At 43.3% G+C, this 19331-nt stretch overlaps 1 protein-coding gene across 1 annotated transcript in view; it reads left to right on the top strand.

The window, feature by feature from the left end:
• The window catches only part of sh3bp5lb (SH3-binding domain protein 5-like, b), a 92129-nt gene that overhangs the window by 64696 nt on the left and 8102 nt on the right, over positions 1 to 19331 (top strand). The window contains exon 5 of the mRNA XM_061834749.1: positions 17924 to 18097. Within this exon, the coding sequence (XP_061690733.1) occupies positions 17924 to 18097 (174 nt within the window). The remainder of the gene's footprint in view (positions 1 to 17923; positions 18098 to 19331) is intronic.

Genomic DNA, 19331 nt, shown 5'->3' with positions numbered 1-19331 from the left:
ATCCTCGGTGGACGGATTTGGGGATGATTGTTGCAGATTTCAGGCAGAAGGGAATGGTTGATTGTTGCAGCGATCTGAAGATTTTTGTGAAAACACCCATAAGCTGATCAGCACAGGCCTTCAGTACCTTCCCCAGCACTCCATCTGGGCCAGCAGCCTTCCTGGTATTTACAGTCCTGAGCACACTTGTCACTTCATGTTCTTGAAGCATCAATGTGCTACTGATAGGAGGTGGTTTGATGAGCCTGGGTTTGAGCTGTCCATCTCAAAATGGGCAAATAAAGACAAGGAAAGCACTGGCAGACAGAGCAACGGATATGTCGCCAGAGTTGTTGCCATATTCCTGTATCTTCTGATACCCTCTTACATTATGTGAGCGTGGTCTGCTCATTAGCAGAAACATAGTATAAGCAACAAGACCAGCCATCAAGATGCCTCCCTTTTCCACTGAGAACTATTATGGACTATTGGTGAGGATGTCACTTCTAGAAACAAAAATCCACTGTCTTGAACGGTATGTGGATGTAAATAGACAGCCGGGAAATGAAAGCACTCTACCGATGTCTCAAAATAGTGAGCAGAAGAGTGCTAACAAACAGACATTTAGCTCAACAACGAGGACAGATGTGGACTGTGGAAACAATAACGAATATTCCAGCAGTTCTCCTTGAAATTTACTGAGAAAAATTGTTTATCTCCATCTCCACTGTTTAACATTGATGAAAGTGATGTGAACCAGATCTTCATACAACAAAAGATCAACAAACAGCGGGGCCTTGTGTCCCCATACTGCCTCAAAGTCTGCGCAGACCAACTTGCTCCTGTCTTCATAAAGATCTTTAACAGATCTCTAGAACTGTGTGAAGGTGTGTTTACAAACTCATCAAAGTACAGAATCTGCTCTTATCAAATTGCTAAAGGGCATAAGGTTGAACACTGACTCAGGAAAGGTGTCAATTTTCACTTTGCTGGATCTCAGTACGGCTTTTGATATGGTAGGTTATAATATACTGCTGAACAGATTGGAAACGGACTAAATGAAACAGTCCTTGTATGGTTCAGAGTCTACCTGAGGAAAGTAGATACTTTGTAAACATTGCAAGTACTCAATCTCAACAAATGGCAATGACATATGGGATCACTCAAGGGTCACTTCTTGGACAGCCTGTATATGCTACTCTTGTGGGTAATTTTTCCAAAACTTTAGTTTTACCATCTTAGCTATACAGATGACATATGGTTATATTTAGCAGTGTTGCCAGATGACTATAGTCCAATTCAGGTGATGTGTCACTGTCTAAAGCAGATAAATAACTGGATGAACCAAAATCTACTCTAACTAAGCCACAACAAAACTGATATTTTTCGGAAACAAAGAAGATTGCTGTTAGGAAATACTTGGAGTCACTATTTTTAAAAACCCAAGACCAAGGCCGAAACCTTGGTGTTCTGATTGATTCCGACCTGACTTTCAATAGTCAGAGCAAATCAATCGCAAAAACTGCCTTTTACCAGAGTCAAGGCTTGCATATGTCAAGCAGACCAAGAGAAGCTCAACCAGGCTTTTTTTTTTCCTCAAGTAGACTTGACTATTGGAATGGTCTTCTGACAAGACTCCCAAAAAGAGCATTAAACAGCTGCAGCCAATTCAGCATGCTGCAGCTCAGGTTCTGACCAGAACAAATAGATCAGAGCATAAAACTCCAATCTTATAGTCTTTACAATAGCTTCTATTCAGGTTTAGAATAGATTTTAAAGTTATGCTACTGGTCTATTCATCACGAAATGGTTGCAGGTCCTGAATATGTGAAAGAAATGCTAATGGGATACAAACAAACCCGGAATCCACTAAATCAGGTCAAATAGTGGCGTGGAGAGTCCAAAGCAAACATGGGGAAGCAGAATTTAGCTATTATGCTGCACACAAATGTAATAATTTCATAAAGGTGAATGTTTTCAAATCCAGGTTAAAAAAAAATGCTCATGCGTTTTGGAGTATTTCCACTTTTTATTGTATTTCTTGTACTGTACCCCATTAGAAGTGTGCTTTGTTTTTCAATACTTTTAATCACGTAAAGCACATGGAGTTACCTTGTTTATGAAATGTGCTATGCAAATAAAATTGCTTAGCTTTGATGAACAAATTTTTCATTTTAGCCAACCTGGTCACTCTGAGTGTGAAACTCAACCTCTTAATTTTCATGACCTCCAGCTTGCTTCCTGTTGTCTCTTCAGAGTCACTGTCTCTAATCTGACCAACATGGCTGGACTCACCACGGTCTTCTAAGTTTTGCTCTTCTTTTTAGCAGAGACTACTGTTAGAAAACACACCTGACAGCTTCCGCCACCCATTCCAACCTCCTTGTATTTGTTTCTTTATGTCATGACCACACCATTGCTCTGGACTGTTGATAGCAAGTATTTAAATTCATCCACTTTAGCAATCACTTCAATCAAGTTTGGGTGTGACTTGTGAAATTGAACTCATCTTTCCCAAATTTGTAGTTTGTTACAGTGACCTTGTGATTTACTATGAGGGGATTACTTTTTCACAGAGGGTCACAATGGTGGATTTTTTTATTCCTTGATAAATTTAATTGTCATTTGAAAACAGCATTTTGTATTTCCTTGGTTTGTCTCTGAATGATATTAAAATTAGTTTGATGATTTCAAACTTTGGAGGCACGGAGCGTTGGCCTCACAGGTCTGAGGACCATGGTTCAAATCCCGACCCCGGCAGTGTGGAGTTTGAATGTCTTTCCCATGCCCATAATGAGTTTTCTCCGGGCACTCCAGTTTCCTCTCACATCCCAAAAAAAACATGCATTAATTGCAGAAAACATAGAACACTCTAAATTGCCCCAAGGTGTGATTGTGAGTGCGCCTCCAAGCGTCCTGCGATTGGGTGGCAACCAGTTCATGGTGTACTCCGCCTCCTGCCTGATGACAGCTGGGATAGGCTCCAGCTCTCCCATGATCCTTGTGAGGAAAAGTAGCTCAGAAAATGTATGGATTATATGAAAACTTTTTGTTTGATAGATATGCAAAATAAAAAAAATTAAATCAGGGGAGGCAACTATTTTTTCACGGCACTGTATATTCATTTAATTGTGCTTTTTTCCCTGCCATTTAAACCGAATTTAACAAATTGTTTTCTCAGAAGATCGTGAACCAACTGTGAAAGTTCGAGCTATTATCATTCAATGCGCATGCCAGTTTTGTAAAAATACTGTAATGAACTCAAGCAAAGTGCGCACAAATAAAAAACAACCAACAAAAAAAAATTCAATATGGATAAGCAGAAGACAGTGGATATACTGTATGGATATTCTTCTGAAGATATGTCAACACTGCTTTGTTTTGGAGTTCTATTCGTATGTAGCATGCAGTCACTTCTGGCATAGTTAACAGAACTCTGCAGGACATCAAAACTCCTATTACACATGCGCCAGGCCATTTGTATTTACCTTGTAAAAATCATCACAAATATTTCTTATTCAAATATGGGGGTTCATAGTTACCACAAAACCATTTGTTTCCATATTTTTTGTTGCACTAAACAGCTGAGTCATCATCATCACTTGGTTAATAAGGTCACTTGTAAAACTTTTGAAATAACGTGCTATATACAGTCATCCCTCTCTACTTTGCGCTTTTGAAATTGTTGGGGACTCAAACCCCTAATTGTTGGGTCTTAGGGTCTTGAACCCTTCACTGATAGATCTTGGAATATGGCGTGAGCAACTTCCAATACCCCCTTAATGCAAACACAAATTTTTCCTCCCAAAATCAAGAAATAAATGATAAAATCCTTTATCCTAGTTCTTTGTTGTGGAATCTCGAGGTGATGGCCGATTCAGAAAGGCAGGTGAACAGTCCCATGTTCTAATTCTTGGTTAAGGACAGAGCTAGTGCGCTGGATGATCAGTCACTAGTCCGGAGAGCCTCTGGATCGGCAATCAACCTGGAATTCCACTTCTGACACCCAACTGTTTTGGCAAAATCTTTTTCTGACACCATAAGCAAGGAGACGATCTTGCCTTTGTGGATTTCTATTAAAAGAGAGGAAAGTCTTTGCAAGGAGAGGAAAATGTACAAGTCTTACAAGTTGTCACCCCTTACTGTCATGATCCTGCCGCTTCAGCACGAGCCGTGCGGGTGTCCGCACAGGTGCGCTGATTGGAAGGTGCACACTTGCGCCTCATGCAGCCTGATTATGCTATGGATTTATATGTGACACTGTGACCTGCTGCCCGGTCAAATTTGCGGGAACCTCACTTCGAAACCCGACTACGATGAGTCTTAACCGCATTCGAGACAGCCCTGTCCAAATGCTTCCTCTGGTAATCCTATGTTCAGAAGGACAGTCACTCAGGGCGACGGCATTCATTCAATAAGGCTTGGATACCAATCTTCTAAATTCATATCTTGTCAAAAGCATGGTTCTGAGGACCTTTGACGTGCAGCACCCCCGTACACATACGCGGCTGAGGGCAGTTTCCTCAGCAAAATAACCCACTGCACTCAGACTCTCACGTTGACATTCCCAGATTCACAATCAGAACGAATTACCTTTCATGAGTTCAACACTAAGAACCATGACATTATCTTGGGGTCCATGACTGAGAAGACTGCATAACCCTCATATAAATTGGTCAACTGGGTAAATCGGGTCTTAGGGAGCAGAGTGCACACTTATGTCTGCTGGTTTGACTGTTGCCGGTGAGGAGTGGGTGGACAAGGACGGTGTCTTTGTTTTGCGCAGCGTGAGGCACAAGGGAGCGCCCGGCCTGGGCGTCTCCTCTGGCCGCCACGCGGAGGACCCGGGTGGATGGCCAAGCGGGTTCCCACAAACAGATTGGATGACTTGGACCTACCGGGCGAAGACACTCGGGAGCTGGAAACACAGGGAGGGAAACCAATTGACTGGGCTTAAAGATAGGGAGAGGAAATTCATAGTCAATATCTGAATCGTAGTCAGGCAGCCGGTCATATAAATCAAGATCCTCCTCATAGTTTGAAAAATCTGAGTCCAAAAGAATATGAGGTGCTGAGCGGGTCCTTGTCGGGACGTATTCATGGCACGCAGGTAGTGCGTGTGACACGGAAGAAGGGAAAAACATCATGGAGGCCACCTGGATAGGACAGGCTTGGTCCTTTGGCAGTCGATTTACCTCGCGTCGGGCCCAGCGTCTTTCCCACTGGGTCCTGTGTTGGCCAGATCGTTCTGTCACGACCCATCGAGACGGAGGAGGACCCAAATGCAGGACTCCGGAGATACAGAGGCAATTTGGGAAAAGTGTTTATTCGTTCCAAGGTCAAGGATCGGGCAGACAGTCAAGTGCAGCAGCGGTAGTCAGGACGTCAGGCTTAGAGAGCAGGTCCGCGGGCAGGCAGGGGTCGGTACACGGGAGATCAATCCGAGATAGCACGAGTGTCAAAGGCGTCAGGCTTACGGGGTCGGTCGGAGAACAGCCGGAGGTCGGTACACAAGGGTTTACGATCAGCGATACGGGAGTGCAGGAACAGAGCATAAGTTGCGACGATGTTGCGAAGACCAGTCGTCCCCTGGGTCCTATAAACACAGGGGTTAATCAACGAGGATGAGGCGCAGGTGTGCGCTTCCTAATCAGCGCCGGTGTGCTGGGACCCGCCCAGCCAGGGCTGGAACGGCAGGACCATGACAGGAATACCTTAAGTCAGCCAAAAGGCTTTAATTTCAGGCAAGCTAGGTGGGCACTGTTCTTCACGCAGTTTTGTTTCGTGATGTCCTATCGGCCGGGAACCAAGAACGCGAAACCCGACGCGCTGTCGCTGTTGTGTGATAAGGAATAAACCGAGTCCGACCCCACGCCTATGCTCCCTGAACCTTGTTTCGTCTCGCTTTTCCCCTGGGAAATAGAAACACAAGTTAAAGATGCGCTAAAGGACACTTGCAGTCCTGAAGGGTGCCCCTATGTCAGGCTGTATGTCTTTCCCCCGCTGAGAGGTCGAGTAATTGACTGACCCCACACAAATCACACTGTTTGGCACCCGGGCGTAGCGAAAATGCAGTCAGTAATAGTGCTAAGGTTTTGGTGGGCGAATATAAAAAAGACATCAGGGAGTACATCAATGCGTGTCCTGCTTGCGCAGCGAACAAACCTTCTAGACAACGCCTTCAGGAAGTCGGCCGTGGTCACATACATGTATGTTATGAGGGAAGTCATATGAGGGCTCTTGATATTAGAGAGGAAGATGCAAGAGATAGGTTTACATCGAAAAAGATGACACGCTGTGGTGACCCCTAATGTGAAATCTCTTAGGAAAAGAAATTTAAATTTAATGCCTGGACTTGAATGAACATTAAATATCTTATTTTTATAGTGCATTCAATTAAAAATGGGCAGTAGTAGATTTGCAAATCATTCAATTGTGTTTTTGTTTTATTTAACATCACAACTCTATTGGCATTGGAATTTGTAAATTTGACTCGGAAATATATTGTATGCATTTGAGTCATGAGTAAATGCAACTAGCAATATCTCCAAGGCAGTCGAAACCAATTAGACACAACCATTACTTTAAAATAAGAGTTGCCAATGCATAACTGCACATTTAGCAGTTGAATGTTTGAATGCCCTGAATAGCGAGCCTATATGGGTGTGTGGAGCTGTGTAGACAGTAGATTGTAATTTATCACATTTCTTCAACCATAACAAAATACATTAATAGTGAAGGAAAAGGCAGCCCACTAAAGAGAGTGGATGGGGTGAAATAAAATCGTGAGTGTCGCTATTTCAAGTCTTTTTGACTTCCTTCATTTGATCATACCCAAAGAGGTAGGTGCCGTTTGAGTATGTTTTGTTGACGTTATACATTATAAATATATTTAAGATTTGATGTCAAACAACATTTGTTGATTTAGCGCTGCCAATTATCTGGCTTCAGGCCCTGTGGGAGCCGTCCTGTGTTTGCTTACTTAAAAACCTGGAAAAGCTGATTTGCATTTTGATTGGCTGTGAGTTGCGATGTTGCGACAGTGTACGCCGGCAATGCAAAAATAATAGCTGACTGATCAGCCACTCATGAAAACACTTGCCACACCATGCACACTGCGCAACAGTTCGGTTAGGTTCAAACCTGTGGCTCTGTGTGTGCAGCTAACTCGTTCTCACCAAATGTGTATCATGAGACATGGAATTGAGGCACACGCAGACCCAGAACTGCACTCTGGATATTGCCTGACAGTATTTAACTGTGTAACTGTAGATATTTTTTTTCAATTGATTATTTATCCATCCAATCGCTCATCCATTGTCCAGACTGCTCATCCTCACCTGGTGTGCTGGTGTCCAAAAAAGTCAAGAAAAGTCAGAGTTGGGTAGGGTAGTGAGCCACACCCTGCTGTTCCCAATCTTGAAAATGAAGATTTTAACACCATTTAGTATTTAAATAATCTAGGCGAGCTCTTCATTTAATGTGTTAAAGCTCCCCATAGCTCCCGTGCCTCACACTGCAAGCAGCAGCGGACAGCTTTAAAACATTAAATAGAGAGCTGGCCTTGGTTAATTAAATACTAAGTGGTGTTAAGGTATTTATTTAAGAGTGGAAATAACGGGGTCTGGCTCCGTAGTCAAATGCTGTACTCAATACTGTAACTTTAAAATGACATGACTCAAATATAAGTCAAATATATGCCAATCCTCCATATACTGTAATTACTTGAATAATCCACTACTCAGTAGAAACACGACTCAAATACTGAATAACTACGGAGTAGTTTTTGATTTATTTTTTAATATCAGATTCTATTGTCTATCCCAGCTGACTGCATGCGCGATATAGGGTACACTCTGTACTAGTCGCCCGCCAATTGCAGGGCCCTTACTGTATGTAAATAACCGTGCACACTCAGATTCATATATACGGACAATTTAGGGTCTTTAATTCACCTATCATGCATGCTTTTGGGATGTCGGAGGAAACTGGAGAAAACTCACACAGGCACGGACGGGGAGAACATGCACACTCCATAGAGGAGAGGTTGGACTTGTGTACTGTACGTGCCAACCAGTTGTCCACCGTGCTGCCTTGAATCAGAGTATGAATGTCAAATAAAATAAAAACTAAAATATGAATGTACAAATTCAGACAATTAAACAAAATCACAATCTAAAACAAGACAATTATTTAAAGAATAGCATCATTGTAAAAAAATTTTTTCAAGGCAAATTCAGATCCAAGAAATGGTCTTACATTGTTTCTACTAGTTAAACAGCAAAGTACTGTTGGCTCACCAGGCAGATTACAAAAACAGGAACAAAGTAAAGTGTATATCACATTTCACGGTAACTCAGTGCGCTTTACATGATTAAAAGCATTTTAAAAAATGAACAACTCAAAACTGAGGGAAATAAAAGTACAATTCAAACAACATACAGTGTAAGAAATGCTCTAAGAAGAATAAGAAATAAAGAGTTTTTAAACCTGGATTTAAAAAGATTCACACTTTGGGCTGACGTCACTTGTGTTTGCAACTCATTCCATTTGTGTGCAACATAATTTCAAAATGCTGCTTCATCATGTTTGCTTTGGACTCACTGTCTGAGGATTTCTTTCAGGAGGTACATGTAAATAATTTTGTTATTTATAGACCAGTAGCATTTTAAAGCTAACTGCAAGCCAGTGTAAACACTAGGATTGGAGTGATATGTATGCTCTGACCTCTTTGTTCTGGTCAGAACCTGAGCTGTTGCATTCTAAATGAGCAGCACCTGTTTAATGCTCTTTTTGGTTAGGGTTAGGATCAAAATGCCAGGTTTTTGCGTAAAATAATTTTGACAAAAATAAAACATTTTCAATCCTATTCCACAATTAATTTGACCTTGAATTTGTACAACAGATTTTTATACATTTTTTACTGGGGAGGTGAAAAAAAAACAACTGAAACAAACTTAAATGTGATTGACTTGGACTTGCCGTTTTCCTGCCTTCATAATTGGCCAGGTCATCATTGGAGAGAGATGTTCTGCTTTGTTTTGTTTATTTTTTCTTATTATATAAAATAAATGTGGTTGGACAAGGACACAATCCAACTTTGACTTGGCATTTGGGTGTGTTCAGAAGTAACAGATTACATTCAAACACATTTTTAATGGGAGTCCACACAGACTTGTCACCATTTCAATGTTTAAGTGTTAAAACAAAAATGCATGCAGATGGTCAAAATTATATGGTTTATCCAATAAATGACTGAATGAAGTTGTTTGCTGACCACACTTTTGTAAGCGTGTGTGTGTGTGTGTGTGTGTGTGTGTGTTGTGTGTGTGTGTGTGTGTGTGTGTGTGTGTGTGTGTGTGAGAGAGCGAGAGAGAGAGAACAGAAGGTAACCTAGAAGATCCGTGTTTTACAGTTATTTGTGACCAAACAATAATGCTAATACAGTATGACCTTGCCCATTTGCGATTCACCATTCACAGACCCGCATATTAGTGGAATTTTGCCTTTTTTTTAATGTACCATATTTTCATAATCGTAGATGTCTTACATTCTCTTCTAAATAAATGAGCCACCATATAATATAGAGGGCCTTCCAATTTGGTGCACCTTGGGTGCACACTGAGTTCCCCCCCTTTGTGGCACGAAGGAGGTTCTTGGTGCCGCAAAGCATGCTGGGAGTGCCGCACAGCAGTACTTTTACTCTTTCACAATACTGTACATGCTGTTCGCTACTTTAATTGATCAATAATGATGTGCGCAATCTATTTTTAGAACTTCTGCATCAGGCACCGCTGCTGCAATCCCCTGCGATTGCGACAGTAATATTTGACTTAAAGCCCGGGTGTCATCCCTATAAACATTCTAAAATAGATATTGTAATGAAAAATACATATAACAGTATTCACTTCAATGTCTATACGAAAAAAAAAAGTGAGCGGAGAGCGCGTCATCCATGCACAAAGTTGCGAAAGTGAGTGTCCCTCGACATCCAAGTGGTCACCATATTAGTGGCGTCCTCTGTCCTTGACGTCATCGTCACTTCCGCCGTTGAAAACGCGCAGTGCCTGCTACTATGGAAGCCGAACAACATAGATATTGGCATTTTTCCGACGCCCCTTCTGACACCGAAGCTCTTTTCGAAAAGAATAACACCAGACAACCGAGTGACGGTAACAATTGTCGTCAGGGCAATATTACACTATTGTTTCGAGCCATATTCGGATGATATCCGATCACGGCCAAACTGCATCCCGTCCGATCCACTCCCACAGCGGAGTTGAGCCATCGCGGCTCATCACAGTCGGGCGGTATGGCTTATGACAGCCGAGCGGTGCTGCTTTAGTCACATTTGAGCCGGGGCGCTTTATGCGGGCACGCAACTGAGTAACGCATTCTCGGGTGGGTTCTTCAGAGCCGCCCCCGTCGCAAAGCCCAATGCGCAGCGTTCACAGAAGCTGTGACCACCGAACGCGGCGCCTCAGCCAGTGTGGCTGAGTTTCGGCACCCGTGGTGGAATGTAAGGAGGAGGTGGAGCCTAGCTATGTTGCTTTTAGGGGTATGTTCAAAGTCGCCGCAGTACTTGATGAACACTATCGAGACATTGTTGGCTGGGCGACGCGCACATCGACACATTTCATACACGGATCTTTTGTTTTGTTTGTTTTGTTGTTAAGTTATGAGAGAGACCGATTACATCGTTCGCCCCAAACTATATATATATTTTTTTGGAGCTGTATACACACCTACCTGTTATTTGGAACCCACGAAGCTCTCGTCCTCTGCACCCGTGCAACCGATTTTTCACAACGAACAGGGTCTCTTACAAACTTATGAAGAGTAATTCTATTCTCCTGAGTGTTCAAGCAATGTCCAGCAATGCAATGAGCCGGCATTTTGGCTAACACAAAGGAACAACGAGCTACTTTCAGGTAAAACTAATGGAAACAAATGAGTCCACTAGGGGACGCCTGTGTCCTGTACGTCACTTCCTGGTTCTTCTCGAAAACAAATCCCTCAAGAGCTGTATAGGTCAAAATCATGTTTTGTGGTGAAAAAACACATGGGACCATATTGGCTGTGGGTTTTTCATTAATAATATACCAAAAATCATCCTTTTGACAACACTTGACCTTTAAGTTAAGAAATAAAACAGTACAAAGTCTGTTGTCCACACACAAAGTCTTGTATTGAGATTCACCGGTGTCACGAGCCAGGCTGGACCACAGCCAAGAGGGGCGTGACCACTGCCTTGGCCCGTGGCACCTGTCACCGCCCACAGCTGTTTCACATTGGGATTGTAATTAGATGGTGTATTTAAGTTGGTGTTTTGGTCACTGGCATTCACCAGTTCGTTGTGCGTTGTGTCCTGAGTTAGAGTTACTTCGCTGACAGTAGGAATCTCCTCCACTGAAAATAGCAGTGTTGAGCTATCCTCGTCACAGTGTTTCTGTTCCACCTTAGTTTAGTCCTGTCTTAGTTTATGTTTCATAGTCAACTCCTTCATAGTTTGTCTGCTAGTCATCAGACCTCGCTGCATGTCTTTTGGATCCTGTCTAGCTTAACGATTTTGTACCTCTGCCTTCTTGGACTGCTTACCCGTGTAGGACCTCAGCTTTGAATAAAACTATGCCTAACGTCATGCCCTTGTCCCGGAGTCCTGCATTTGGGTTCAGCCCTGCACCGGAGGTTCATGACAGAACGAACTGGCCATTACAGGACCCAGCAGGAAAGACTCAGTGTACCCGGGGACGACTCCAGACACACCGCCTCCCACAGGACCAAGTATATCCTATCCGGGTAGGCTCCGAGATGTCATCCTCTCCTTCCTTGTCACATGGACTGCCCACGTGTCATGATTACGTCCCGACCAAGATGATATTTGTTTGGACTCGGATTTTTCGGATTATGAGGAAGACCTGAATTTATATGACCGGGTGCCTGATTCTGACTCAGACAACAAAGGCGAATTCTCCCTCCCGGTAATGAGTCTCAGTGACTTCGTCTCGTGGTCCTGTGCCTCCATGCTCTGAGTGCTTTTGCCCTGTGACCCCAAGTCCTCTTCCTCTAATCCTTTCCTGGGGACCCATTTGGCCGTCTACCTGGGCCCTCCACATGGCGATCAGAGGAGACGCCCAAGTAGGGTGCCATCTTATGCCTCCTGCCGCTCGGCGACCCAGCCACAGCCGACATCTGCCCATGTCTCACCGGCGACCAAGCTACAGCCGACGCCCGCCAAGACATCGCCGACGACCAAGCCAGCGGACGCTAAATCAACCAGTAATCCTACGGCCCATGGAGAGGAGGGATTCACAACTCCCGAGGTGCAGCGACGCAAGGATCACAAGGTCATCTATCGCGAGTTGCGGGAGGAAATAGAGCGGCAGAGTGCCGAACTTGCGGTCCTCACGGCCCAGGTTCGGCAAGAATTAGATTATCGGCTGAGGCAAGCTCACGTTGCAGTGGCAACAGATCCGCCGCCACGCCACGCCCACGTCGTGGTTTCAACAGATTCGCTGCTAACCTACGCTCACGCCGCGGTAGCCACGGATCCACTACCGAGCCAAGCTCACGTTGCAGTGGAAGCAAATCTGCCGCCCCGCCACGTCCATGTCACAGTTTCAACAGACGCGCTGCTGACCCACGCTCATGCCACGGTAGCCACCGATCTGCTACCGAGCCAGGCTCACGTTGCAGTGGCAACAGATCCGCCGCCACGCCACGCCCACGTCGTGGTTTCAACAGATTCGCTGCTAACCTACGCTCACGCCGCGGTAGCCACGGATCCACTACCGAGCCAAGCTCACGTTGCAGTGGAAGCAAATCTGCCGCCCCGCCACGTCCATGTCACAGTTTCAACAGACGCGCTGCTGACCCACGCTCATGACACGGTATCCACCGATCTGCTACCAAGCCAAGCTCACGTTGCTGTGGCAACAGATCCGCCGCCACGCCACGTCCACCTCGCGGTTTCAACAGACACGCTGCTGACCCATGCTCACGCCGTGGTATTCACCGACCCGTTTCCGAACCGAGCTCAGGTCACAGGTGACAACAGACTTCCAGGTGAGCATCGAAGTAAATAGCGGACTTGGCGAACAAAGACAAGCCTGCCATAGCGCCGCCAGGGTTTGTTTTCGAAAAAGACAAAACTCAGAAACGATTAGCAGAGGGCTTAAGTTCAGAGGATGGAGTGGATTCAGATAAAGACGAGACAAATTATTTTTCTCCATTGAAGAGGGGGAGGACTTTATCATTCCCGTCGCTCCATGCTGTTCCCAAGAACAATATTCATCCCCCCAGTTTCTGCCAGTCCCCCTCTAGGAACCCTGACTCTGAGCCAGTCAGGTTCCGTCTGAAGCCCCCCGACTCTCATTCATGGGCAAGCACCCAGTTCAGGTGTGCCAAGTCAGACACTGAAAGACCAACAACACAGCGTTCTGCGGCCTGCGTTTTTTCAGGCGCCACTCTCCAAATCCCACGCTCCTGTTCAGGTGGCGGCGGTGATCACACCATAGCAAACAGAATAATATAATTACCAAATAATAAACATAAGAATGACTCAATAAATAATTGACACAAAACATGTACTTTAAACGCTATTTAGATCCTCCCAGCGTGCTGTACGGCACTAAAGACCTCTAAGCTTCTTCTGCTTACAGATGTGAAATGCAATTGTTCTTCACTCCCTCATGACTGCCATCATATGGTAGCTCACATACACAATAAAATGTGCTAACATGGATGCTAACAACATAACTCGGGTTTTCGATTTTTTTTTTTTTTTTTAAATGGACAAGTAACTCAACAACATTCACAGATGATAGAAATCAGTCTGCACATAAAGTGTGACTCCATTGTCTATTTAGGAGAAAATCTAAGATCTAAGTGCACCTTATGGATGTGAAAATACGGTATATTGTGGGGAAAAAAAATTGTGGGCAAAATCCACGAATGTGTTGGGCCACAACTGAACCGCAAATGGGCAAGGGCAAGTGATGGGTAAGTTTGACATCCAGGAAAGGAACCTCGAGGGACAGATGGTGGAAGAGTTTGCAAAAATCATGACTCACTTTGGCCCACGAAGCCCAATAGAAGACTTTGTGTGTGTGGACATAAGACTTTTTATTGTTTTATTTTATTGTTTTATTTGTGTACTTAAGTCAAATACTATTGTCACAATCACAGGGGATTGGAGCACCGGGCCCAATGCAGAAGATAAAAAGAGTTCTAAAAATAGATTGCACATATCATTACTGAGCAACGAAAGTATTGCAAACAGCATGTACAGTATTGTAACGGAGTAAAAGTACTGTGTCTTTTTAAAGTAAATACTTGGGTGAAAATAAAAAGTAGGCCTCATTAAAACTACTGTGTCAATTATAATTTATCCTGAATGTTACTTGAGTAAATGTAAAGCGTTCCGACCCACCTCTGGGTAAAACTGATACATCTGCAAATGGTGCAGATCCTCATGAAGTAATATCAAGTGTCCAGTAGTGGAGTGATACTGATGAACAATAGTTATACAAATAATTCAGTGACAGAGCTGTTTACAGTAGTAATGGCATAGAGAGATGTGCATAATGGCACTATGGAATTACATATATTATCAACAGTTCAAAGTACCACAAAACAAGCCAAAAAATATCTTGTACATTTGACACATCATAGGAAAGTGTAACATTAATAAGATGGATGATGAATGAACAAATAAAAGAATAGCTATGTGAAATTTGGCTTCAAAATGGTAAAAAATTTAGACATGCAGTTGTTGTTGGTATCTCTCTGGGTGCTCAGAAAATTCACACAGCTGTTAATCAAATGCCTCTATTGCGGCTCCAGTCGGCGGTGAGAGGAGCAATGCGCAGCACGCGCTTTCAATCTGCCCGTTTGCTTCTGTCGAAATTCAGCGGGTCGTTAATCGAAAGAGCGACTTGTCACCCACCATGCAAGGGGGAGGAGAAATCATCCGTGGGGAATTTTTTGTGAGTTCCAGCTTTTGGAAAACACTGCTGTTTTTTTTTTTTTTCTTTAAGTCGCAGTCGGACTGTGTCCTTCTTTGTAGCACCACCAAACAAAAGTGTGATGAGTGCTTTATAACTGTTTCAACACCTCGGTGGCAGCCTGTGCTTGCGCAAGAGCCATAGGAAGTACATCCTCACCTGCTGTGTCCTGTCTGTCAAGAAGATGCAAATCTACTAGCAGATGGCAGGAGACATGCTCAGCTGCAGATGTTTTGGGGAGGGAGTTCAGGGACGATGGCTTGGAACACAGAGGTGAACTCAAAGGATAGAATCCTCTTGTAGGTCCCTGGGCTGTCGTGGTTTTCTAGGATGATGTATGTTTATTGCATTATCCACTAACTTGTTTGCTAATTCGGACGAGTGGTGGTAATGCGATGCTCTTCGGGTAGTCCAACACGAGACACTCGAAGAACGTCATGACAACAGATATCAGAGCAACAGGCTTGTATTCATTCAGTTCTGAAATTGCAGACTTCTTAGGGACTGGGATGATGATTGGTCATCTGAAACATGGGGGGAGTACACACAGTTCAAGAGATCTATTGAAAATGTGAGAGAAGACTAGACCTGACTGTTTGGTGCAGATTTTCAGATAGTTGGGAAAAACCCAGTACAGGCCAGTAAACTTCTTGATCATTTGTTGCTTGAGAAGCAGATTCATGTGCTGCTCATGAATTTTTAAGGCAAGATGGGGAGTCAGAGGTGTTATGGCAGGTGTCGGGAGTGTGATTAAGATTTTGTTGTTTAGCATTTTCAGTCCTTTCTATATGTGTCATGATCCTGCCCCTCCAGCCCAGGCTGTGCGGGTGCCAGCGCGGTCGCGCTAATTGGGGGGCACACACCTGGGCCTCATGCGGGCTGATTATCCCCTGTATATATAGGACTGCGATGACGACTGGTCCTCTGCCAGATCGTTCAGGTTCATGCCCTGTTCCAGCACTCTTGAATCCCTGATCGTCAACCCGTGTGTACCGACCTTCGCCTGTTCTCCGACCGACCCTGTAAGCCTGACTCCCTTGATACTCCTGCCTGCTTTGATTGTCCTCCCGTGTACCGACTCCTTCCTGCCCGCTGACCTGCTCTCTACGCCCGACGTCCCAACTACCGCTGCTGCACCTGACTGCCTGCCCGATCCCCGACCATTGAATAATAAATTTTTCCCGATTTACATCTGCGTCTCCCGTGTACACCTGCATTTGGGTGCTACCTTCGTTCCGATGGGTCGTGACAATATGCAGACTTGGTTCAGTGTATTGATTGTATTACTTTTGGTATCTCTTTTCAATTGTAGTTCTGTCTATCCCATAGTTATTATATTTAAGAATACATGATAAATATCAGAATAATAATTATCAGCCCTGATTACACTGATCGGTCCAATACAATAAAAAAACTGCCCCCATAATAAGTGCTGTATTATTCAGCGGTGCTTGCCAGCAGCCACCAGCCAAACAGCTGCTTGGAATGAATTTTTTCGACCGTTTCCACCTACAACACAAAAATAGTCAGTATTCTCATTAAATTAGCATGTGATCCCCAGTACTTGTTCAATTTATCATCATCTAGTGACTTTGAGATGAGATTAGATGAGATGATGTTTAAGATGGTTGTTTGTTTCTATGTGCCCTGCGAATGGCCAGCAACCAATTCAGGGTGTACCGCGCATCCTGGCCTAAGATAGATGGGATAGGCTCCAGCACTCTTGTGAACCTTGTGAGCATAAGCGAATCAGATAATGGATTGATAGTGACTTTAAGCTCATATCTCTGATGCTCAAAGGAAGACCTGGCACCCCATGAAGCAGGAGACTCGAATAGCAGCTCAAGCTGACAGAAGAGCAAAGGGGGCTGGATTTGTCGCATGCGGATGCTTGGTTGTCACATTGCGGTAATAGCTAAAATAACAACAGGTAAAACCGCCACTAATAACTTACCTTTCTCCAACGTTCACTCACTGGATTCAATTAAGATCATCTAAAAATGGAATTAATATTAAAACAATGGCCTTCAGCCATAAATATTCAAATGTGTTTTAATAAACGTTAACATGAATGATCACCCATATTTCTATTGTTCAGAAGAATATTAAAAAAAAACATGCCCTCTTTATTATTTGGATTGCTTAGTATTGATTGGAGGTACATTTAGACATGGCATCTTATCTCAATCTGAGACAATAAAAAGCATTCTATCATAGGACCAGTATAAACCATACATTCATTTTCTGTACTGCTTAAGGCCTCCCGCACCCATGTGGCTGACACTACCCGCATTGCTTCACGTGACCGATGCAAACGACCACGCGTTATCGGCACCTTATCAGTTATTGGTATCAGTGGAGCAAAATAGTTATTGTGTATCCCTAATTATGCATGGAATTTTACATCAAAGGAATTATATATATTTTTTTTAAACAAGCATTCACTTTGTGCATCTTAACTCAATCAGCTAGCATTTTAGTATTTTGTGACATTAATAAATTAAGCCTCATGTTTGTACCTATATGACCTTAGTGCACTTGACTAGAAATGAGATACCGTTTGGCTCTCCCAAAGCAATGTCATGTGAATTTGAATTTGGTGGGTGACAACCACCAAATAGGCGGGTAGTTAAATAGTGACAAGCGTAACGACATCACAACGATGCCTGAAAAGGATCAACTCATTTTCCTGCCTTTTGCCTCTGCTCAGCTATTCCATACAATTCACAAACTGCTTTGATGTCTTAACTTAAACCAGTTCACAGAGTAACGTCGATGATGTAAAACTTAAACCAGTTCACAGAGTAACTTCGATCCATGTTATGCATAAAACATTGGAGAAAAATACATTCTAATGGCATGGGACATTTAATGATACTATATCTATGATGGACTGTATATAATCATGAGTTTGAAGTGTTGATCCTTTTGTTCATCAGGTGAATGAGGCTGAGGAGGAGCGCTTTCGCAGTGAGCATGAGCACCAGCGAGTCACCCAGCTGTGCCAGGATGCTGAGGCTAAAGTCCAAACCCTCCAAAAATCCCTGAAGAAGGTCATACTCAAGTCCAAACCATACTTCGAACTTAAGGCTCAGTTCAACCACATCCTGGAGGTGTGTACAGCACTTTAAAAAATATACTTGCCTCATTATAACCGCTTTCACGCAGCCATCTAAAACTGCCTTTTCACTCCTTTTTCCTGGCTACCTGCCATTTGTGGAGGTAAGTGATGCTAGGTAGAGAATAGAAGGCAACCCACAAATTTACCATTTTCTGAGGTCATATCAGATGCATAGCATGGGCGCCAGGGTTTAAGGAGAATGGGATTTTTACCACCTGACTCACTCTCCACACACTTTTGTGTTTGAAGCAATTGTCATGACATGCAGAGATCGCCACACATCTCATTATTTCAAAGTTGTAGTGCTGGAAGGAGCACTTCAGACACTCCAGTGTCCCCCATTGACAAGTTCTCTGTGAGAGGGACAGGCCAGCTCTACAATTATGGGTTTAATGCACCAAGTTGTCTTGGTTTGGATCAAAATGATGAGACATTCAGACTGTCATTGTAAGTGATAGATGGAAATAATTACAGAAAATATAATGGCTTTCTCTCTCTGTCACTGCATATTAGGACTTTTTTTTCTCTGTTTTCTCTAAAGTTTCACTCACATGTTTTAAATCACAAATATGAATAGTAACATACTGACTTTGGCATCAGTACAAATAAAACAAATGGCAAAAATATTAAATATATAATCCTGCTGTGTGACCAATTGGAAAATAGGAAAATATCACTATAGTAATTATTTCCATCATTCCTTTCGATTAAAAAAGATGACACACCTTTTCAGTAGATAAACTGGAGCAGCAGCCCTCATCATATTTCGCGCCATGGACTAGCTTCAGATATACTTTGACAGTTTGGTATTTGAACAAAAAATGAAACCTAAAAGATTAAAAATACAATATACCATTACGCTGAGTGGAGTTATTGTATAAATAGTGAGAGGGCTGCATTTGTCTCTTAAGGCAGGCAATGCCACCTTGGAATAATCTTTTTCCTTTCAAAAAACTTCAAAGGCTTGTTTTTAATGCTGGCTGCTCGGTTTCCACGTGCCCAAGCGTTTTTGTAGGCTGCATTGCATCACTTGTGAGGCTGACGCCACATACTGTATTATGCAGAACAGGTTTTGTGTGTATGATTCACTTGTAGGAATAATCTCATGCATTTGATAGGACTGCTGAAATTCTCTCTTAAATATAGCTTTCTTTCTCTTGAAAGTTGGAGACTGTTCTTGTTCTGTCACAGAAGGTCATGTTCATACATTCATTTTCCCTAATGCG

Source organism: Syngnathoides biaculeatus, chromosome 1 (genome assembly GCF_019802595.1).
Source record: "Syngnathoides biaculeatus isolate LvHL_M chromosome 1, ASM1980259v1, whole genome shotgun sequence".
Taxonomy (NCBI): Eukaryota; Metazoa; Chordata; class Actinopteri; order Syngnathiformes; family Syngnathidae; genus Syngnathoides; species Syngnathoides biaculeatus.
Note: the sequence above shows the minus strand (reverse complement) of the source record. Positions and strands in the feature narration are given on the sequence as shown.